Genomic DNA, 20,533 nt, shown 5'->3' on the forward strand with positions numbered 1-20,533 from the left:
ACTACAAGTCGGGGGCGGGGGCGGGTAAGGCACAGAAGGGGGAGTACACAAAGTGCGAGAGGACAGAAGTGGTTCCCCGCACGCGCACAACACCACTTTTTAAGCCTCATCAGATTGCAAATGCTGTTTGTATTTCACTTCGCCAGCATACACAGTGCATAAAAAATCTTTCCAGGCGAAGTTACCCGCACATTCGCCGCCGCCGCCGCCGCTCCCCCTCCCCCCTCCTCCCCCCTCCCATAAAGCCATCGCAACATCAAAGGTTAAGTATGCTTAGAGGCATACTCGACAAGGAAGATGTGGAGGCAAACGGATGACGCATGCGTACTCACCCAACACTACAGGCAAGCGACTAGATGAGGGGGGGGGACAGAGAACAAAGGGGGACAAGCAAAAACCAAAAGAAAAACACCATAGAAACATGAGAAAGTTTACTCGAAATATGTTAAGAGGGAAAACGAACCACAAGAGAGAGAGGGAGGGGTGAGTGGGGAGACCAACAGAGAACAACTGAGGTTCATGAAGAGCGACACCGTATTTTCTTCGTGAGTTACACCTTAATCCAAAAATTGTCAACACATTACCTCAAAAGGGAACCCGCCTCTGCCCTGACACACGCACATGCACAACTATACAGCAAGTGGCTCTATACACGTTACGACTTCTGTTTTGTCCCGGCCACCGCCGTTGTCTTTTCCTTTCAAAACAAGACGATTCAAACGTCAGAGCAGAGAGACACCATGCCACAACACCTTCCCAGGCACAAGTTGCGAGAAAGTCACACAGGAAAATCATAATGGAACGGAAAGCAAAAAAAAAGACGTGTGTGTGTGTGGGGGGTCATATTCACTCGAAAAGGCACACACGCACACAAACCTGGGGACAAAAGGGAAGGGCTCAGTGGGGAGATGACGCAAGGGCATTCCGGTACAGGGGAAGCTAAGCGGAGGAGCTGGAGTAAGCGCATACTCCAGCTCTGTCGTTCCCTCTGTTTCTTGCCCCTTCCGGGGGAGGTGGTGGTTCTTTACCGTGATTAGCCACCACACTCAGGTCCCTCCGCGCTTGTAAAACGTTAGACGAGTAGAACGGCGTTGATGCAACCATCGTTTTCTGGATTGTTTGTCACCTGCGCGTACTTGCCCCAGACAACTTTACCAGACGGCGTCACTAGACCTAGCTCGGACACATTCACCTCAATCACACAGCCCTTTGTAATGACGCCGAGGCCGGTGTACATCTTTCCCTGTGGATTCTTTTTGACGGAGATGATGGGGAGGTAGAAGGTGGCCTTCAGCTCCGGATGGGTAACGTGGGCCTTCTTGAAACGCAGTGCCATGGGCCGGATGAAGCGCTCCATCTTTGGCATGCGGCGGGTGAAGGTCTCCCCAACAAACGTTACTTTGTTTACCAAGCGCTTCCACGACTTCTTGCCGCGCTTACCAGAGGTAACGGCCTTGAGCATCTCATCCTCCGAAACCGTCTTGACCTTTTCGATTGGCACGGCCCACTTTCCGGCTTTTTCCTTTCGCTTTTGCTTCAGCGAGTTCGATAGAACCTTGGCGCGGTCGGCCTCACTACGGTCCATCAGAAAGCCAGGCAGAGCATTCTTGGGTCCCTTGTCCTTCACCCGCTCTGTCGTCTGCTTCTCCTCGTGCTCGCGGATTTTCTTGCGGATCTCCGCCTTTTCCGCGTAACGGGCCTTCTGAGCCAGCTTCGCCTTGATACCACGCACCCGCTTGAGATAGGTAGCGTCTGTGTGTGCCTTGCGGGCCTCGCGCTTGCGAGTGCGTTCGACATGGTCGAGGCGGCGACCATAGCGCTTCTGCGCCTGCTCAATATACTCGTTCTGTGGCATTGATGTCGCGTTGCTGCGAGAGCGCTGCGCACGCAATGAAAGTCAATTATTCTTATAGGTTCTAGGAGGGTGGAGCGGAGAGAGGGGGGGGGTGGGGGACTAGGGAGTGGCCCCAGCGGAACCAAAGAAGAAGGAAGGGGGGGGGGGAACAGAAGTCAAGCGAACGGAAATTGGAGGGTGTACAGCACCACGTGTGGCATAGGTGCGTGCATGTGTGTATATATATATATATTGGAATGTGGTGGGGGCATGAGGGGGTTCGAACGTGGTAGATCACACCAACACCCTAGCCCTACCTCAATGCGTCGCATCCCCCACCCCCTGGTTTTTGTGTCATCTACTCTACACGTGCGCTGGTGTCACACTTTCTTTCTCACGACCATTTGTTTTCCACCTTCTCACTGTGGGGGAAAAAACAAAACTTCAGTGCACTCGCGCACCAACGCGTCCATCACGTGCTGCTCGTGCTTTGATAGCCGAGACATGTTGAAGGTCGGGTACGCGGCGCAGGGCGGTGCCGTGCCGGCAGTCCCCGGGGAAGAGACACACTCGTTTGGATAGGAGAAGTCCGAGATGGTGAACGCCTCGTGTGAACGTGGCGACAGGTGCGTTCGCGTTGAATCGTCGTCACGTGTGCGGTTCCGTTTCACAATGCGCAGTCGATCCTCCACGGTGTGCGGTCCACTAGTTGCGCCGCTGATGTGAAGAGTAGGGACACTGATGTTGTGTTGAAGCGGCACCACTCCGGCCACTGGAGCCGATTTGGGTCTCTCATAGGAAGGAGAGACGGCATGGCGTGGGCTTAGCCCACCAATGCCTGGGCTGCTTTGATGTGATCGGAAAACCATCGAAATACAGAAAGCGTCAATTCGACGTTCAACACATTTGGAGACACCTCGAAGAGTGTGCGGTTGCCCGTGAGAGAGTGTCTCAAACGTCAGCGTTGAGCTTTATTGCCGACACACACTCGTTGCACCACACGTTTGTATGGAGGCAGTGGGAGTAATAATTTGGTTTATGACGCCCAAGGAGTCGGAGGAGTCTGATACCGCCAAGTTTGTGGGTGTGTAGCTAGCTAAACCTTATGTTTTTGGCCTCCCACTACGCAGCATCCTGAGAAGCGTGCGCACAGGAAAAAAAAGACCACCCCTGTGTGCAGTCCTCACCATGGAGGTATAGGTGTGGGATGCAGGCGGGTTTGCTCACGTTTGAACGAAAAACACCACGGGATTTGTGTGCCAGGCAAGGGAGAGGTGAGTGTGTCACGGCAGTGGGGAGGGGGCGAGTTGCAAAAGTAGCTGCACGAAGGGGGGGGGGGGTGGGCTGTGCCGAGTGGGCCAGCATGTGGTGGTGGTGGGGCGTCGCAATATTGCTCCTTGCGTCTGCGAGGTATAGAGGGGGACATTTGGCAGTAAGTGTGGGTATACTTACTTCAATAGATTCACCTTCCCGCAGGACGGTTCCAGCGGATTTGATGTACGGGTGTGGTGCACCTCAGTCTTCCTCAAAATCTAGGGGGGAGGGTGGAAGCACCAAAGAGCGCATACAGGCTCGTGAGTTTCGGGGTACAGCAACAGCAACAAACGCCCAGCATGCACAGGAAATAAAAGCATAATGCAGGGGGGGGGGAGGGAGGGAGGGTCAACGTAAACTATTGCACTTCTCATTCCACACGAGACGAGTGCATAGCAAGTTTATGAGGGCCAGGGATGCTTGCCACGCAATAGTGTTAGGTCGCTGACTCTCAGGCCCCTCAAAATAAGCCACGTATGTCTCAATACTCACGGTATTGAAGCAGATTCCCAACATGATCGCTGTCGTACTGGTTCTCGTCAAACCGTTTGCGCCCAAAGCGGACCACATCTTCCTGGCCCTGTCCGGGCCTCGTGGTTCCCGTGAGTGTTGGGGTATGTTTGCTAAACTCTAGGCTCGTGGTGTTCCGTTCACGCGTCACCGACGGCGTGCCCGCTGTCACCGCTGATCCCGCCCCGCGTGACGGTTCCTCGTACCGCTGAGAGTAGATCAGGTCCCGGGCCGCACTCGACTCGTGGTATGCGCGGCGGGATAAGGGTCGGCTAAAAGGCTCTTCCTGTCGCAGAACACGTTCCAGTTCCGCGTTTTTGTGGGTGAGGGGTCGGATCTCGGCTGGTGCAGTGGACGGCTCAGGTGCGTCGGGCTCATCGACGATTTCAATGACCTCCACTTCAGGCTCTTCCGTGGCTTCCACTCCACGGGGGATCGCTGCCCCGTTCTTCGGATTGGAGCCATTGATGATATTGTAAACGGACTCTCCAGATGCACTTGTCGGTCGCAGGCCGGCGCGGCGTAGCCCATCGTCGAAGCCAACTTCCTCGCCCTTCATCGACATCGGCCAAGTGTCGTCGAAGCGGTGGTCAACGGCGGCTTGCGAGTCGTACGCTCCATTTTCAACGGGATCAGCATGGCATCTGTGGCGGTTGTAGCGTTCAATGCGCTGGTCCAGGTCGTCCTGGCGGCGACGCATTGCTCGTTCTGCGAGTGCGACCGTGTGCGCCACCTTTTTGCGTTGCTCTTCCTGCTGGAAGATATCGTCAAAGAGACGGCCAGACGGCGAGGCAGCAACAAAGACTGGCCTTTTAATCTCTGTGCTGTCGCCTGCCTTGGCTGCGTCCGCTGTCGACGCAGGGGCGGTGCACCAGCTTGCTCGAGAGGGGTGTGACGAGGAGGGACGCGATCCCGCCGCCGAGCCGAGCGCTGAGGAGGTCGCTGTGTTCGCCTGCCTCTGCAGCGCTTCATATCCTTCGCGCTGAAGCTCTCCCGGCCACTTTCGGCTGTCTATCTCATACATCTCGAGGCGTAGATCATCATGAGCGCTCAGAACAACCTTCTGTTTCTTGATGGAGATGGTGGCGACGCCTGGCAGCAATAACTGGAACACGCGTCCGCGTGAAAGACCTTCGCCCACGTACAGGAAGAACTCCTTAAGCGCAGCGGAGGCTGTTCGCGCTGGCACGCCGCACACTGCTACGATGTCCGCCATGTTCACTCGCACATAGCCTTCCCCACCAGGTCGCTCGAGCGGCACTTTGCTGGTGTCAACGCCGTAACGGTTTGCGTAGTTGATGTTGATGCCGAAGCACAGCTTGCGCGTTGTGTAGGATTTTTGCTGCCTGTCCCGTAGAAGAACGTACTCTCTGGTCCACAGCGCACCGAACGGGTAGATTTGCACGGCGCTGCCATCGAGAAGAAGACGGCGTGCTACCACCGCCACGGCCACCCAGACTTTCTCCAATTCACTCAACAGGAACACGTTGCTGTCCGACGAGTTTTGCCCCGCGGCACACTCAACGAGCGCCACGTTTGTCGTGATAGCTCCGCGACTACTCAACATCTCTCCTTTGGGGCGTCTATGTAAATGTGCGCGCGTGGGTGTGTGTATATGTTATGCGCCTCTGGGGGCACGTCTATGTATTCCTGTATGACCCTCTCAGGGAAATGTCCGCTATAACCGGTGCTCCCCCCTCCTCTCCTTCCACCCTCTACTCTTTCTCTCTCTATCTATATATGAATATATACTTGCCTTGTAGAGTTGGCCCACGCTGTCACTGTGCACCGCTTAATTGCCAATCCAACGGAGTAGAGAGAAAATGCTAAGCGAGGGGATGGAGATGAGAGAAACCAGGTATGTCAGGTGGGTGGGGATTGGGACCAGTGGGATACTGGTGTGCGTGGGGCTGTGTATATGTGTGTCAGTGAGTGTGCACACCGTATAGCCTACGGACCTGCACGCACTGCTGTATAGAAAAACGAAGAGAAACAGAGGAGTCGAAGGAGAGGGGGGGGGGAGAGAGAGAGAGAGGAAAGCGGGCAGTGCGCTTTCTTCAACATGGGCAGCGATGAGTGGCAAAGTAGCGCGACTGAGAGAGAGCCCTGGCAGGGCGGTGGCTATAGGGGGGACACGTGTGCGTCTTGTATTTTTAACAGTCTCTCTCCCGCTAAGAGGATATAACGGGGGTGGGGGTAGGAGGGGGGATGACTTGGACAAGAGTACATTTGTGTGTGTGTGTGTGTGTGTGTGGGGAGTATAGAGGCCGGTAAGCGATGTTACACGCTCGACGGGCTGCGGAGCAGAAAGGCAGACGCGTAAGAAGAGGCGTGTGCTTGGAGAGAGGGGGGGGGGAAGGGGGAGGAGGGACTCAATCGTAGAACGACTCGAAAGGGTCTGTGCGCCGGCGGGCGTGCTTTACTACGGCTTCGGGTTGGCCAGAGACGAGCGCAGGATACAGCGCTGCTTTCTCGTCCTCCGTGTCACGCCAGGCGTCAGTTTTCAGAGCAGGTTTTTTTTCCATCCTGCAGTCCACCACCCGCTGCGCAGGCAATTGCTCCTCGTCACTCTCATTACAAAAGAGCGAGGGTGGGCGCAGTGGGGTGGAGCTGAGAACGGTCTCCACTTCCCCCCTCTCGCGCTCCTGTGACATGCTGCGGGGTAGTGAAGCCGCGGGCACCGTGGTGGTGGTGGAAGCCTCCATCAATGTTCTGGCAATCCCTGCGACGGCGGCGATGCCCCGCAGTAGTGCAGTACACACGTGTGTGCCGTATTGAATGAGTCCCCAGTCTCCAATGATTTGCACGTGACGCACGACAACGGCGTCAATTACTGGAGAGTAAGTGTCAACCAAGCCCGCAAAGAGTCTTTGGTAGACTTGCACCGCACCGACAAAGCGAGGATGTGCAAAATACAGGGCCAGTACGATGCGGGCGCACAGGTATAGCCAATACATGGCCATTAAGGGGGAGAGGAATAGAACATCCACTACCTCCAGCAGCCATGCAAAGATGAGCGTTAGCGTTACATTGGTTACCTGCAGTGCGTCGGAATGTCGCGAGCGGCAGAGCTGCGCGCCGTAGATGACCGGCTGAACAAAGGAGAGGTACACAAGGTAGCTCCGCAGCAGCAACTCTAACATTGTCTACACAGATATATGCTTTCGGGGAGATGCCGGTGGCGGTGGGGGGGGGGGAGCTTTGGTGGTCCGGGGGCAGTTGTGCGGTTGCGTGTAAGTGCAAGAACGAGGGTGATGGTGATAAGAGGAGAAGGGCGGCAGGGCGAGGGCGGGGACGAGAGGGCCCAGAGAACAAGGGATGTGTGGCTGAGGGGTGAAAGGTAGTGGTGAGAACAAACGGCAGCGCAGGCGGTCTCTCGCTGGCTTGTGGTCGTACAGAAAGAAACTCCCTCAAATAGTCGCAGTGCTGAGACTGTGGCAGGTGATGTGATGCGTGGCTTGAGCGCTTGTCGGCGACACCATTGCGAAAGCCACGTGTCCGCGTATCGGATAGAGACAGAGAAGCAGTTGATGGCGAGGAGGTTTGTGTGCTGTCCATCATTTTTTTTTCTTTGGTGTGGCATCCATGGTCTTTCATTCCCATTGGGAGAGTTTACAATATGAATGGGGGCGCGGGGGAAGGAGTGTGTTCAAGGAACAGACGGCAACGCCCCCCCCTCCTCCCCCCATCCGAGGGAGGGTGGTGGTGGTGGTGTGGGACGCAAATCAACAGGAACAAGTTGAGCTAAATGAATTACTAAACAACACCAACTAGCGAGCTACGAGACTAAACACGGGAGTGCCAAGCCCATCTCTGCTGATTAATGAGAAAGCCAGGGGGGAGGGCGGTGGGAGAAGTTACGTGGGTCAGCGTTTGCCCCGTGGAGGCACACACCACACAAACCTCGCTGCCTCTTTCCCCCACACGACTCTTTGCAGAGCACCGCACCTCTAGTGTTTTTTTTCTCCACACCACCAAAGGGGTAGAGAGCGTGACGCAGACGCAGAACCCCCCCAACTAGTGAGTAAGGGGAGGGGGTCTCAAGAGACAACATCGGTGCGGTGAAAGAGGTAAAGGGGGAACGGCTGCTACACTGAGCGTCGTTTCTCATCATCTCTTCTTCACCAGTGCGGCGGCCGATCGAATGCAGACCGTTGTCATCGAAAAGAGCTTCCCCCTCAAAAAAAAAGCGCCGCGGACGAGTTCCCCCCTCCCCCGCCCCTCCGCACGACACTATCGACACTCCGCGTGTGTTGCACCAGGCGGTCCCTGAGCTACTGTGCCACCGCCAGCTTCTTGAGGTGCTGCATGAACACTTGCAAGGAGGCGTCATCGGTGTACACGAGCTCCCCTTCCTGTGAGCCGTAGGCCCCAGAGTCGGCGGATGCGTAGGAGCGACTGGGGTTGATACGGTTGTACAGGATACGAGCATCCGGATCGTCCTGACACACTTCGATGAGACGCGGGGTGGGGTAGCGGGAGCTGACGAGGACTTGCGCATCGGCCAGCGGCACCTCCAGAAATTTTTTGAAATACTCGTACTCTTCTTGCTCTGCATAACCTGCTTTTTTCCACGCAGCAATGGTGGCGTCGTAATGGATGAGCACTTCGAAGAAAGTGTCCAGTAGCAAAATGTTGTTGGGTTGGATGGCGGTGCTGTCAAGTGGCACGGGCTGAGGAGCTGCGTCCATGCGGTAGCTGTACAGGGTGGGCTGAATCTGCACAATGGAGTCCTCAACGTTGGACTTGAGCAGTTGCAGGCGCAAGAACGCCGTCTCGTCAGGGCTCGAGTTGAATATTTGCAGATATCCAGAGCGACGCAGGTGATACATAAAGGCGGGGAAGTACACGAACTCCCGCGGCAGCCGCAGCGAGTCGGGTAGGTCTTTAGTGTACTCACCAAAGCGGGAGACGAGACGCACCACAGTACGATCCAGCCAGCGCAGCACATCGAAGAGAGGCATGCTGTCGGTTTTGTGGACCGCCTCGCGTGCCAGCAATACGGCAGCGGTCTCCTGGTCGAAGGCGGCCACGAGGTCCTGAATGGGCGGGTTCTGCGCCTGCCGCAGTGTTAGCGTGGTGACGCGTGTGTGCGTCTCCTGCCCCATCTCATACTTTGTCACGATTTGAGTGTAGCGCAGGGGACTCTTTGTCGCCTCGGTGGATTGCGTGTTGGCTGTGTCGTAGTAGATGGCGAAGGTAGTGGTCGAGTCAAGCTGGCATGTCGTCCACTGGCAAGTGCCACCAAGCCCGATTTCGTACTCCGCCACAGATGCGGATTTCTTGCCTGTGCCGACGCAGGGGCCAATGACACCCTGCACTTTCCATGTTGGCGACGTGATGACATCCATGGTTGCATTCAGCCCCATATTGAGCGTTCCATCCTCACGACGTGCAAAGAACTGATGAAGGGAGACGCGAAATGGTTCGTCTAGCCACGACTCCGCATTTAGCACGACACCCCCGGAGGACTGCACGCATGTCTTCATCTCCGCCAGACCAAATTGGTCCAGGGAGGCAACGAAGCAGTTGAGAGAATGTCCCTGCGCAACAATGCGACGCATGAGCGTCTCGTAGAATGAGCATGATGTGCTCCAATATGTGGCAGCCGCCGTCTCGTCGCGGATGTCAGCGTGCACGCGAATCATCTTCTCCCGGCTCACGTCCACCACAATACCAGGGCCCGACGTGCAGACGCCGGACATGAAGGTGAGAATACAGGAGCCCGTGTTTGGAGACACTGCCTGCAGCAGGCTGGCTGCGACTGAGAGCGCAGCACCGGTGCACCGTAGCGGACGGTGGCCCTTCATGACGGGCCACAAGTCGCGGGACAAGGAGGAGATGAGCTGCGTCACCTGAGCCGAGCAACTACGCAAAGGAGCCACAAATCGGCTGGTGTCGGGCAAGAACACTTTCAACTGCTCCACTGTCACCTCCTGGGTGCCGCGCAGCACCATGGCGCGCGGGTATGAGGCAGATCTGGCGATTTCGTGTACACTGACAGTCGTGCCGTACGTGATGACTGCTACGTTTGCGTACTCTGGGATCATCTGCACAGACTGTAGCAGGAAGTCACGCAGACCCTGGAGCTCCTCGTCCGTGTCCAGGCACATGTCAATTACTAGCATGAACGTTGGCGGATTTCGGCTAGGCACACGCGCTACGAATTCTATTGTTGTCGAGGACGGCTGCATCTCCGGCGGAAGATTATATTCATTCGCTTGCTGATGCTGTGGTGGCAGTGCGTTCTTGGTGTGGCAGAGCGGACATCCCCATGTTCGCGTGCGGGGGTCGAGGGTGGCGTACGGGTTCAGAACGCCCTCGCACACTGTACACTGCGTCGGGGCGTAACTGAGCTGAGTGCACTGGGTGCCAAGGGGAGAGTACAAACAACCCAACGGGGCCACCATGCGCACGCTGTCGACACGGTTCATCGAATAAAGCGACCACGACCAGCGCGTTGTCGCATCAACACGGCTTTCTTCTACCGTTCCCACAACAGGCTGGTCAAAGGTGGCAGCCTGCGTTTGTGGCTGCGGACTGTATGTCGATTGGGATGAATGCTGCTGGTGGTCATTTGTATAGTGGCTGTCCCGGGGATCTTGGGATTGCACTGCTTGTTCTTGCTGTTGATGATACGTGTATGCTTGCTGGGCATCATACCCTTGGTACGCCCCGTTTTGGGCTCCATAACCGCCGTAACCATTCGCTGGTGCGGCACCGCCGTACGCACCGGCGCTGGCAGTATAAGCCTGAGGCTGCTGTTGGCCGTACTGGGCCACATAGTTTCCATAGCCGTACTCTCCACTCATGATTTGTTAATGTTTCACCACCCGCGGTTATGCATCAATGACAAATTACAGGACCCTCTATATCCTCTGCTGTTTTTTCCCAATCTGTTGGTGTGTCTTTGGATGAATTGTTGCGGACAGTGTGGCGGGGGCAGAAGCGTACACTCTGAGACAGCGACTAGAGGGGGAGGGCCACCGCCGTTGCAGTGATCTGTCTCTCACCGCTGCGTACTCGACTCCCTGACGTCTAACACACACACACACACACACACACACACACAAAGAGCTGCTTGCCAGCCTATGAGTGCGCGAGTGGGTGGCAGTGTAGTGGTGTATGTGTGTGCGTGTGGTAATTGATGCCGGCCCACGCTCACGTGAGGTCGCCAGAGCGGAGGTGATATAAAATAAAACGAAGAGTAGAAGAGGGGGGGGGGGGAGTGCAGAAGGTAGCACCCAAGATAAAGTGAAATGTCCAGTGGGCGTAAATAAAATCGTGAGTGAAAAAGGGGGAAAGAGGAGGCGATAGCACGAGGCGGTGATGCCGCTGCCCCAGCGCTCCGTCCCTACTACTAAAACCACAGGGGAAAATGTAAAATGGCAATGGGCGTACCAAAAATATCACAGCTTGTGTTCGTATGGCGACGTGGATGTGCGTTGGATATCACGTAGAGATCTGACCCACTTTCTTCTTTTGCGTTCTGTGTGTGTTCCAATGTCGCGTTACTCGTGATTCATGCGGTTGAGAGAGAGAGAGTGGAGGGAGGGATCAGTGAAAGTGGAGGCGGGCATCGAAGAACGGCCTGGTGTCAAGTTCCCATGTACCGAAGACACAGAGTGAGTGGGGTCATTGAGTCCCAGGTGAGAAATGAAATGAGCTTTCCGTGTGGCGGTGGTGTGGTGGAGACCGATTCCCCTGCGAGCTCAGCCAGCCGCACCCAGAAGCCCGAAATGGTCGCTGGTCAGAATATCTTCTCTCGTTCAGCGCGAGAAACGGACAACAGCGCCACGCGGCGTCACCCTCCTCTGCCCATACAGGCCAACACGTCCGTCGTCACATCAGTACACCCAACGCGCATACCCTACACACACACACACACACACACACACCCACAAACGTTTTAGCCGACTTTTTTTTTGTTGACCTTTCAGGAAAAGAAAGAGCCCAGGACGTCGTCCTCGTCGTTTGGTCCACAAGGCGGATTGCCGCCACCACTTCCTTCCTCCTTCACTGGATAGCCGCCACCTGCCCCGCTGTGCGCAGAGACGTGAGATGAGGTGCCTTGCTCCGTCTTCACTACATCATTCCCTGGGGTAAGAGTGGCGTTTCGACCCTCCAGTTCGACACGTTCTGCTTCACACCACGCCAGCAATGCCGCGTTTTTTTCGAACCGGTTCTCCACGGCTTTCCTCAAGGCGATGAGGCTTCGCCTTGCCGCATCGTCTACAATGGCGCTGCTAGCGCTTGAGCCCCCACCTGCCGATCGCGATGCCGTATCTTGGCCACTTGACCCCTCGTTATTGGCGTTAGCTTCTTCAGCTTTGATCCGCTTGTTCAGCAGCCACTGCTCCTTAGCGTGCTGGTAGCGCTGCATGAGGTTGGCGACCTGCATCAAGGCAGAGGGGACGGTAGTGCGGCGACCGGCGTCGTCCTGCCCGTCCTGTGCGGTGCTCTGCAGCTTAGTGAGCCAGGCCGCTGGGAACAGGTTTAGCATGCCCCACCAATCCGTTGCTTTCTGCAAGGCTATCAGGAAAGCGGTATGATCACTCGCCCTGTGCCGCAGCGTGTCCCTCACCGCGCTTGGCAAGGTGAGACTCACAGCCTTTAAGATAGATCGCTTTGCGTTGTCCGAGACACCGCGGGTGGCGCAGCTCAGCAGTACTTCGTGGATCACATACACCAGCGAGGCCCGCTGGGCGTCCGTTGTATCCTTGTGCTTCATTTTTTCCGCCACGTACCTTAGAATGGCATCGGCCTCGGCGCCGTGTAGGGCGCACCACGTGGCGACGCCGACGATGGCACCGGTGGAGGGACCGACGAGGTCGATGCGGCGAGCAATCTGTTCACGGTTCATTGTTGACGTGTGCTCTAATGCGACGTTACTTTTGTCCTTTTTGACTTTTTCTTTTCCCGCGTGATGTGAGAAGCGAAAGTGGAGACAGAGAGAGGCGGGTGGGGGGAGTGAGCAAGAGGACCAGATAAGGTATCTCCGTTGAGGGAAGTACCCCGTTTCTTTTTTTTTTCCAGGGGGAGGGAGGGATGGGGCCAGCGGAGGAGAATGAGGGCATAACGCAAGAAGAGACACGCGAGGCACACCCAGCGGGCCGCAAGGTGGGCTAGGCGAAGAGCTGCTCGGAGATCCAGATGAAAGGCTCCCCATGCTACGCGAGCATGCTGAGAGCCTTTGTGTCATCTCGTTGCTTGGCGAAACATTTGCTTGTATAGGTCACCGCTGTTGATTGAACTGCTTTACGTAGAACGGTCTCCCACGTTGACCGTGAGAGTTGGCATTCGTCGCACGCTCTTGTACCCGTGCAAGGCGTTGATGTCTCTCCCTCCTTTGCAGGACCTTCAGAAATCATTCAAGGCGTAGCGGGCGCGGGTAGTGAAATGGCGACTGTTTTCTGTTGAAAACGCCCAGCGTGGGTCTTCTTTGCGGAGCCACGCAATCATGTACGCCACCTGCACGTCTCTCGGGGTGTCGAACTCCATATCCGCGCGGCGTTGCTGAACCTCGCCCGTTTGTGTGGGGCGACCGGCCGCTGCGAGTCCCATGTCATTTGCCGCACGCAGCGAGTGGCGCACGTCCATCATGACATCGCCCGTGCCCGGGCACTTCTGCACCGTATAAAACTTGCGCCCGTGCGACTCAAGTACAAGCCACTCGTGTTTCTGACGAAAAAGCCTCGCCATCGCGTTGGACTCACATGGTGCATAGAAGGTGTACACGTGACGGATCACATCATGCGCGTTTAGCACCACCTCTCGGTGGATCATAATTTTTCCCTCCTTGGCGAGGCAGTCGCTGGTGAAGTCCAGAGCCAAGCCAATGCCAGCGAAGCTCGTGACTATCAGGACATGATTCGCCAGAGACGTCCGGGCAGGGGCGGCGGCCATGGAGAGCGCCGTGCCCAGCACCGCTCCTCCACTCAGGCCTTGACCCATTTGCGGCACACGAGTGCGTCCTCCTCGCTCACCCGAAAGGGTCTGAGAATGACGGGGCGAGGGGGGAGGGGTGTAAGGTCAGCAGCGAGTCCCTCCCCCGACGATAACGAAGCCACAAGGCAAAGCACCCAAGACAAGAGAGAGGGGCGATGAAGGGGAGGAGATGGGGAGAGGGCGGAGCGGGGCAGTAGTGGCGGAGTGCCTAAAAGGGTAGCGTGAGGCAGAGTTACAGCGACTTCTCCAGCTCGTCGGAAAGCGTTAGTAACCCGACAGACATTGGTGTGGCTAAGGATTTATTCCCACTCCTAAAATGAGATAACTGAGTGCGCAAGAGCGCCGGTCACGTTTTGTACATTCGAGATGGAGTGCCTGTTCGCTGTGAAGCGAGACATGTAGAGGGACGTCAGAGGACACATCTGTCAGTAGGAGTGATGAAGGGTGGGGGTGGGGAGGAGGGGTGCATACATATGGAGGGAACAAAAACATGAAAACATTCAGTGAACGGCGCCTTGTTGGACAGTGTGGCGCTGTAGGTGTGTAGGATGCGATGCCACGCGTTTTCGTCAGAGTGGCTCACCGTACCAACGGGGGAGGCGACAACGAAAGGTCCAGTACCTCCAACGAGCATCTGCATTTCACACTTGTGGGAAGTAAATCACACGCGTCGTGACAGAATTGCGGACGAGGGCTGGGGGCGAGAAAGGCACCAGAGGGTCTCTGAAAGGAAACCGCAACACCATGAAAGAAAGCTCTACTCGTGCCCCCCCCCCCAAAAAAAAAAGGAAGAGAAGGGGCAGCGAGAGGGGGAAGGATGGGTGAGGAGGAGGAAAAGTGGTGGTGGGGAGTAGAGTGTAAACGAGAGAGAGAACAAGATTCTTCACCTCTCAGCAGTGGTGCTTCACATCTCCCCTTCCCCAACTTCGTTGGGAGGGTAAAGCAAGGAAGGATTTCACGCCGGAAACTCGATTGTTACACTTTTAGCACAAAGCCCCTCCCTCCCTCCCTCCCTCCCAAACACTTGTAGTCACCCCCGGAAGGGGAGCACTTTGTCATCGACTGCAACCACCAGTTCAACTGAGGTGCAAGGGACACTAGCTCTGCGTCAAATAACCGCAGGGTACCGGCGCGGATCGTCTTTACGTGACAGCGCGCGCAGATTATCCATGGAAATACTCGGTGACCCATTTTCAAAGTCACGAATGATGGTGCCGCGCGGATGCTCTGTAGCTGTTTCGTGGGATTGTTCGAAAGCAGTGGTGGACTCATGGCGAGCGGACGAGGGCACCCAAAGTGGGTACTCTGCGAGGGAGGTAATGTGGGGGGAGTGGGCGATGGTGTAGTGCATCTCCTGTATCGGCAGCGGCGGCGGATACTTGGGTACCGCCGTCAGCTGCATGGGTGCCGCTGGGTCCAGAAAGCGCCCATACATGTTTTCCTGCAGGGCTACCTTCATGACGTTGCCGAACTGACGCTCCAGGAAGCCGGCGAGGTACCATGAGATGGTTGTCCAGGAGACGAGGGCAGATGGAACAAAGAACATAGTCTGCAGAATGAAGGAGGCATCCCCGAAAGTGCCATTCTGCCAACCCACCTGCACAAAGGCGTGGGTTTCAATGATCATCAAGGGCAGGTCTTTGCAGAAGAGCATGAGCCAGAGGCCAACGCACAGAAGCCAGATGCATTCTGCATGGGTGTGAGAATACTTGTAGGACCGCAACCACATCACCGAGCTCACGCAAAGAAAGACAAGGCATCCGATAATGCAAAAGGCTAGATGGGCATTAATGAGGGCTCCAGGGTAGACACTGCGGCGATGCTGAAAATAAATGATCGTGTTCACCACAGATACCCCCAACCCACAGGCGTAGAGGAAAATGAGAGTCGGAGGCAGTAGAGGGGCCCTGCGGTCGATAAAGCACCCGCAGAGAGCCATTCTGTGTTTTTCTAGAGGTGTTGATGGCAACAGATGAAAGAAGACTGGCCGTGACACTGTATCACCACCTATAAAGAGTATATAAACACACACACACACACACACCTGCTTGGATCACCGGTCGTGTGGGAGGGGAAGAGAGAGAGTGGGGGGGGGGGGAGCAGGGAGACAGAGGTTTAGCAGCAGTATCCGTTTATCACCACCGTGGTCGCAGCAACCTACGCGGTAGAGGGAAAAAATGCAACAACGTCAAATTAAAAAAAAGGTAAGAGGCTGTGCGATGAGCGATGCGCACACCACCGAGAGGAGGAAAGAGGCAGCGGAAGCGTGAGACAGCTCAAAACAGGGTTGAGAACGGGTGAGAATCGTGGAGGGAGGTGGCGCTGCTCTTACACTGCCTACGCATCCCCCCACCCACGAACACGCACGCACACGACACAGGGGCGATAAAAATGAATCCAGCAATCAGAAGGGAAGAGTATCAGGGTGAGTGAGGGTGGGGGAGAGGGGGGGGGGGAAGGGGAAGTACACACTGGGCCACAAAAAGAAAAACGATCCGTCAATGTGGGGAAATATTAGGCTTGAAAAAAAAAAAGAGGACGGCGTCCTTTCAGTGCTCAGGTCCTGCGCGCCTTGAAGCTTATATGCTTCTCTGAAGATCTGTACAGCGTATCCTCGCTTGTTGTGTGTGTGTGTGTGTGTGCGTGAAGTATACGGGCAGACGTGTATGGAGGAGGAGGAGAAGAGGGTGGAGAAAGAAGGGCAAAGCTATGCGGCAAAGTAAATCTGCGAGAGAACGTTGGTTCTGTTCGCATGACTACATCAACTCAGAAAGAATAGAGTAAAAGAGAGCGTCCTCTGTCACTCTTCGTCCCCAATAGCGAGTGTTTTTTGTTGTTGTTTGTTTGCTGCTTGTTAATGAGGCCGAGCAACGCGTGCGTGCATGCGTGGCCGGGGCCTTTGAAGGCATTGCTCTAGGGTAACAAGCGCAGACTTTTTTGAACACGAGAAAGGTCCAATCTCTGCATTTGTTTCGAATATCCTCGGCGCTTCACAGCGTTGAGGCGCGGAGGGAGAATAGGGGGAGAGGGAGGGAGGGGTGGCAACGACATCGTTATACATCACGATAACACATGGGTGCAACGGGTGACGAGTGAGACGGCAGAACGAAGAGAGGGATGAGTGTGACTCATACAGAGGAGTGGAGCAAAGCCGAAACAGAGGGCACTGCCAACGACTAGAACGTAGAGAGGACACGGCAGGTATGAGACAGTCATAGCGCTGTCCCCACCTGCCGTCGCTGCCGCCACGACTGCGCATGCAAAAATGGAAGCGGCAGAGTTATGCGAAGCAGTGTATTGAAGTCAGCATCGCCTTTGTTTTTTCTTCCTCCCCCCTCCCCTCCCCACAAGGCCCACGCGGTGGGTCGCTTCGGATCTGCGCGCTGCACGGAAGTTCGGGCTCCTTGGACACGTTTCTTTGTGCACCGTGCCGACAACTGCTGTTCGCCTCTAATACATGTCTGTAATGTGGTGTCGGTATTGTAGCCCAATCTCGTTGTACAGTGACGCCTTGTACTCTTCCTTGGTGTAGATTTTCTCATCCACGAGAGGAAGAACGAGTGGGCCGAGATTTTGAATCATCTCCAGCTCTCCCGGTTGCACGAACGGTGCGACGTAGGAGTGCTGCAGCGCTTCCATCGCGGTGAGCCGCTTCTTTGGGTTGAAGACAATGAGCTTCGTCATCAGGTCTGTCGCGTCGCTGTCGCCAAGATCCTTGTTCCCCACAAGGGGAGAGAAGTTCAGCGGGATCGGAAGAGAGTTGATCAGCTTCTCCAATTCAGGCGAATGGAGGCTACGCACGTCCGCGTCGCCCGGCGCACCAATAGACTCTATGATGAGGCGCAGCTGATCTAGAGTGTTGCGACCTTCGAAGAGTGGGTGACCCAGCTGCATCTCCCCGATCACACACCCGATGGCCCACATATCCATCGCTGTAGAGTAGGCGCGCGACTTCACTAAAATCTCTGGCGACCGATACCATCGTGTGGCAATGTAGTCCGTCATGTCCAGAAACTCCTGCTCGTTGTCGTACCCGCTGCGAAACGTGCGTGCCAGGCCAAAGTCCCCGAGCTTAATGGAGCAGTCACTGCTCACAAATATGTTGGCCGGTTTCAAGTCTCGGTGAATGATGTTCTGTGCGTGGAGCTGTGCCACTGTGCGAAGGAGCTGATAGGTGAGGAAGCGCTTGTGATCACGCATCAAGAGATTTTTCCGGATAATCGCTGAGAGGTCGGTTTCAATCAGCTCAAAGACAATATATAAGTCAATATCGTTGGCCGCACGTATGACGTCGAGGATACCGACAATGTAGGGGTTGTGCCGCAGTCGCTGCAGAAGCATGACTTCCCGATAGGTGCGCTGAGCGTCCTGTACATTGCCGAAGGCGTCGTAAACCTTTTTGAGGGCGACACACCTGTCAGTGCGGCGGTCGAGGGCACACCAAACGACCCCGTAGGCCCCGCTACCGATGTGACGGAGTATGCGATAGCGCTGCTCGACTTCACCGTCGATGCCATAGGAGGTCATGACGGCCTATTGGGAGGGAGGGTAGAGGGACACCGAGTTACCAGAGGTATGTTTCCCTCTCCCTCTCCCTCTCTTTTACGTTCTTTTAGGTATGTGGGATTACGTGCGTGTGCGCTGTACCGTCACCACGGGGCGCTCACAGGGCAGGCAGGCAGGAGGTGGAGTGGCGAACGAAAACAGTACGATGCACAACACACCGTCTCGGGGAATCTAAATGAGGTCTACACAGGGCAGTGCGGGGGTTTTCACTCCCGTTTTTTTTTTCGTTTTCCTTTTTTTTGTGTGTGTTCCGTTCACCGACGAATAGTTCTCATCAACACGGACATCGGTGTTCACCTGGAACGAGGGGGAGGGGGCAAGAGGAGCGTTGATGGAAGTGAAGACGACGGAGACGTAGATGAAGAGAAGAAAAAGAGGTTATATAGGGAGTACACAGACGGGGAGAGGGCCACGCATACGCTATACACACACTCATACAGATGCTGACTCGTCGATGCGGAGTATCCTCTTCCGCTTTTGTTGTTGTTGCTACATCGTGCATATTATCATGGGTATGCGAGTGGGGCACATCCATAGCGCATTTCATTCCAGGCCAAATATCGTGAGAGGCGGTGTATGTGTGCGTGTGTCCACTCTCTCGCAACACGTCCTGCCCATCCTTCAACTACGAGCCACCTCCAGAACGCTCTTGTTGCTGGCGGACGATGTTTCCGTTAGTGGCACCTCAGCTTTCTCTCTCTGCCGGACGAACAGTGTTTAGGGGGGGGGGGGGGGGGTGAACAGACACAGATTCCACAAGCTGCTACTGGAGAGAGGAGTGTGTGTAGGAGAGAGGAGGACACACAACCGCCAGAGAAATTCACAATCCAATACGTCCCCATACATGGACACGCATCAAACATCCAACTTCGAGTGGGTCAGATGCCGCAGACGTTAAGTAGAACAAAAACAAAGCCAGAGCTATCCTTTTTTCCCTTGGGGAAAAAGGAGGAGTTCGCCCACACGACACAGCGAGAGTAACTATAAGGCATGTGCGAGAGTGCAAACAAAAAAATACAATGGAGATCTGGAAGAGAGATCGCGTTACACAAAGCGCAGCTGTGACACATTTCGGTCTCTACGGACGACATTTGCCGTGCTCATTCGCTATCACAGATGCAGAGGAAGAAAAAAAAAGAATATCGTATTAAGTCAGTGGAGGCGATGTATTCGTCTCACTCGCTTTGCTTGCGAATGACTGTGCCGATCACAAGGCCGTCGGCCAAGCCGTTGATGATGGTCGTGGCAATGCGACGACCCTTCTCCAGCGGGAGCAGGCGCGGTGTCCACGTCACAGACTTCGGGAAGGTCGACTCGTGGTAAAGCGAAGAACTGCTGTTACTGTTACTGCTGCTGGAGTCTGGAATGTCGGTTGACGGGTAGCATTGGAGGTCGATAGCTGAGAGGAGGTAGGTCTTCAGGCAGTTCATATTTTTGTACTGTGTCTCTGTCACGACGCAGCTTCCATCCGCCACGGCGGGGCGCGAGTAGTCGGCCAGACGGCGGACGTTATCCAGCGGGCAAACGCCGGTTGTGACAACGTACCCATTGTCGGCTTCGTCGATGCAGTTCACCTGCACGTCGATCTGCTGGAAGACGTAGCTGTCGTCTTTGGCTTTCACAGGGTAGCCGCGTAGTGCGGGTGCATCGTCGTGTCGCCCTGGTCACCGAACGTGACAGCCAAGGAAGCAACTTTTGTGTCGTGAGCGCTGTACTGGAACAACTTGTCCGACGGCGAGAGGCGGTACGCGTTGATGTTCGCCAGTATCGTCTGCGCAAGGTTCTGTGAGGCAGAGCCCTGGGTCAGATCTAGTTTCTTCGAGTCCTTCCAGCCAAGGATGTACCCGTACCAAGCGGCTTTGACCTCCATGAGACCCGGACACACCGCCTTGAGGGCGACAGCGCTGTCACGGCGACCGGAGGCCTCAAAGGCGATAGCCACCTCGTGCAGGTGGAGAACACAATCGCTGCGAGTGTCGTAATTCATGCACAGACCCTCGATCCATGCCTCCTTGGCAGCTGCTTGAATGGCGTCCCATGTGAGGTGCGCATCCACCACCGTGTCGGGGGTGGCGTACAGCGTTTGATTGTCGAGCCAGCGACGGCTCATCACAGAGGGCATCGGGTCCGTGTTGAACACCGTGTCGGTTGTCATATTCTCCGAGTAGACCACCGGGTAGAAGAAGTCGTCCTGGAAGAGCCACGGAGAAAGGCGGTTGCGGTTTGGACGGTGCGCTGTGCGAGAGTGGAGCGGGTGTACACGGCAGAAGAGCTGGACTGCCTAGACGGGAAGAGAGGGCTCTCCACAAGCGAGAGATTGTTGTAGCGGCTGCGGGAGAAGATTCCGATAGCACGGGCCAT

At 55.7% G+C, this 20,533-nt stretch overlaps 11 protein-coding genes across 11 annotated transcripts; all 11 read right to left on the bottom strand.

Moving 5' to 3' along the window:
- Positions 1-1,072: 1,072 nt before the first annotated feature.
- On the bottom strand, positions 1,073-1,855 carry JKF63_00929 (uncharacterized protein; the record flags this gene model as incomplete). Its single annotated transcript, XM_067896978.1, has 1 exon — positions 1,073-1,855. One exon carries the CDS (start codon positions 1,853-1,855, stop codon positions 1,073-1,075), a length of 783 nt encoding a protein of 260 aa, XP_067753135.1.
- Positions 1,856-2,253: 398 nt separating this feature from the next.
- On the bottom strand, positions 2,254-2,703 carry JKF63_00930 (uncharacterized protein; the record flags this gene model as incomplete). The annotated part of the gene is made up of 1 exon (XM_067896979.1): positions 2,254-2,703. The coding sequence occupies one exon, from the start codon at positions 2,701-2,703 to the stop codon at positions 2,254-2,256; it is 450 nt and encodes a 149-aa protein (XP_067753136.1).
- Positions 2,704-3,629: 926 nt separating this feature from the next.
- JKF63_00931 (uncharacterized protein) lies at positions 3,630-5,225 on the bottom strand (the record flags this gene model as incomplete). Its single annotated transcript, XM_067896980.1, has 1 exon — positions 3,630-5,225. The coding sequence occupies one exon, from the start codon at positions 5,223-5,225 to the stop codon at positions 3,630-3,632; it is 1,596 nt and encodes a 531-aa protein (XP_067753137.1).
- Positions 5,226-6,030: 805 nt separating this feature from the next.
- Positions 6,031-6,801, bottom strand: JKF63_00932 (uncharacterized protein; the record flags this gene model as incomplete). Its single annotated transcript, XM_067896981.1, has 1 exon — positions 6,031-6,801. One exon carries the CDS (start codon positions 6,799-6,801, stop codon positions 6,031-6,033), a length of 771 nt encoding a protein of 256 aa, XP_067753138.1.
- Positions 6,802-7,932: 1,131 nt separating this feature from the next.
- Positions 7,933-10,470, bottom strand: JKF63_00933 (uncharacterized protein; the record flags this gene model as incomplete). Its single annotated transcript, XM_067896982.1, has 1 exon — positions 7,933-10,470. The coding sequence occupies one exon, from the start codon at positions 10,468-10,470 to the stop codon at positions 7,933-7,935; it is 2,538 nt and encodes an 845-aa protein (XP_067753139.1).
- A 1,124-nt stretch (positions 10,471-11,594) lies between these two features.
- JKF63_00934 (uncharacterized protein) lies at positions 11,595-12,521 on the bottom strand (the record flags this gene model as incomplete). The annotated part of the gene is made up of 1 exon (XM_067896983.1): positions 11,595-12,521. One exon carries the CDS (start codon positions 12,519-12,521, stop codon positions 11,595-11,597), a length of 927 nt encoding a protein of 308 aa, XP_067753140.1.
- A 497-nt stretch (positions 12,522-13,018) lies between these two features.
- Positions 13,019-13,612, bottom strand: JKF63_00935 (uncharacterized protein; the record flags this gene model as incomplete). Its single annotated transcript, XM_067896984.1, has 1 exon — positions 13,019-13,612. The coding sequence occupies one exon, from the start codon at positions 13,610-13,612 to the stop codon at positions 13,019-13,021; it is 594 nt and encodes a 197-aa protein (XP_067753141.1).
- A 1,102-nt stretch (positions 13,613-14,714) lies between these two features.
- Positions 14,715-15,545, bottom strand: JKF63_00936 (uncharacterized protein; the record flags this gene model as incomplete). Its single annotated transcript, XM_067896985.1, has 1 exon — positions 14,715-15,545. The coding sequence occupies one exon, from the start codon at positions 15,543-15,545 to the stop codon at positions 14,715-14,717; it is 831 nt and encodes a 276-aa protein (XP_067753142.1).
- Positions 15,546-17,056: 1,511 nt separating this feature from the next.
- JKF63_00937 (uncharacterized protein) lies at positions 17,057-18,133 on the bottom strand (the record flags this gene model as incomplete). Its single annotated transcript, XM_067896986.1, has 1 exon — positions 17,057-18,133. The coding sequence occupies one exon, from the start codon at positions 18,131-18,133 to the stop codon at positions 17,057-17,059; it is 1,077 nt and encodes a 358-aa protein (XP_067753143.1).
- A 1,214-nt stretch (positions 18,134-19,347) lies between these two features.
- Positions 19,348-19,602, bottom strand: JKF63_00938 (uncharacterized protein; the record flags this gene model as incomplete). The annotated part of the gene is made up of 1 exon (XM_067896987.1): positions 19,348-19,602. One exon carries the CDS (start codon positions 19,600-19,602, stop codon positions 19,348-19,350), a length of 255 nt encoding a protein of 84 aa, XP_067753144.1.
- A 188-nt stretch (positions 19,603-19,790) lies between these two features.
- On the bottom strand, positions 19,791-20,327 carry JKF63_00939 (uncharacterized protein; the record flags this gene model as incomplete). Its single annotated transcript, XM_067896988.1, has 1 exon — positions 19,791-20,327. One exon carries the CDS (start codon positions 20,325-20,327, stop codon positions 19,791-19,793), a length of 537 nt encoding a protein of 178 aa, XP_067753145.1.
- Between the last annotated feature and the right edge of the window lie 206 nt (positions 20,328-20,533).

This window comes from Porcisia hertigi, chromosome 36 (assembly GCF_017918235.1).
Source record: "Porcisia hertigi strain C119 chromosome 36, whole genome shotgun sequence".
NCBI lineage: Eukaryota > Euglenozoa > Kinetoplastea > Trypanosomatida > Trypanosomatidae > Porcisia > Porcisia hertigi.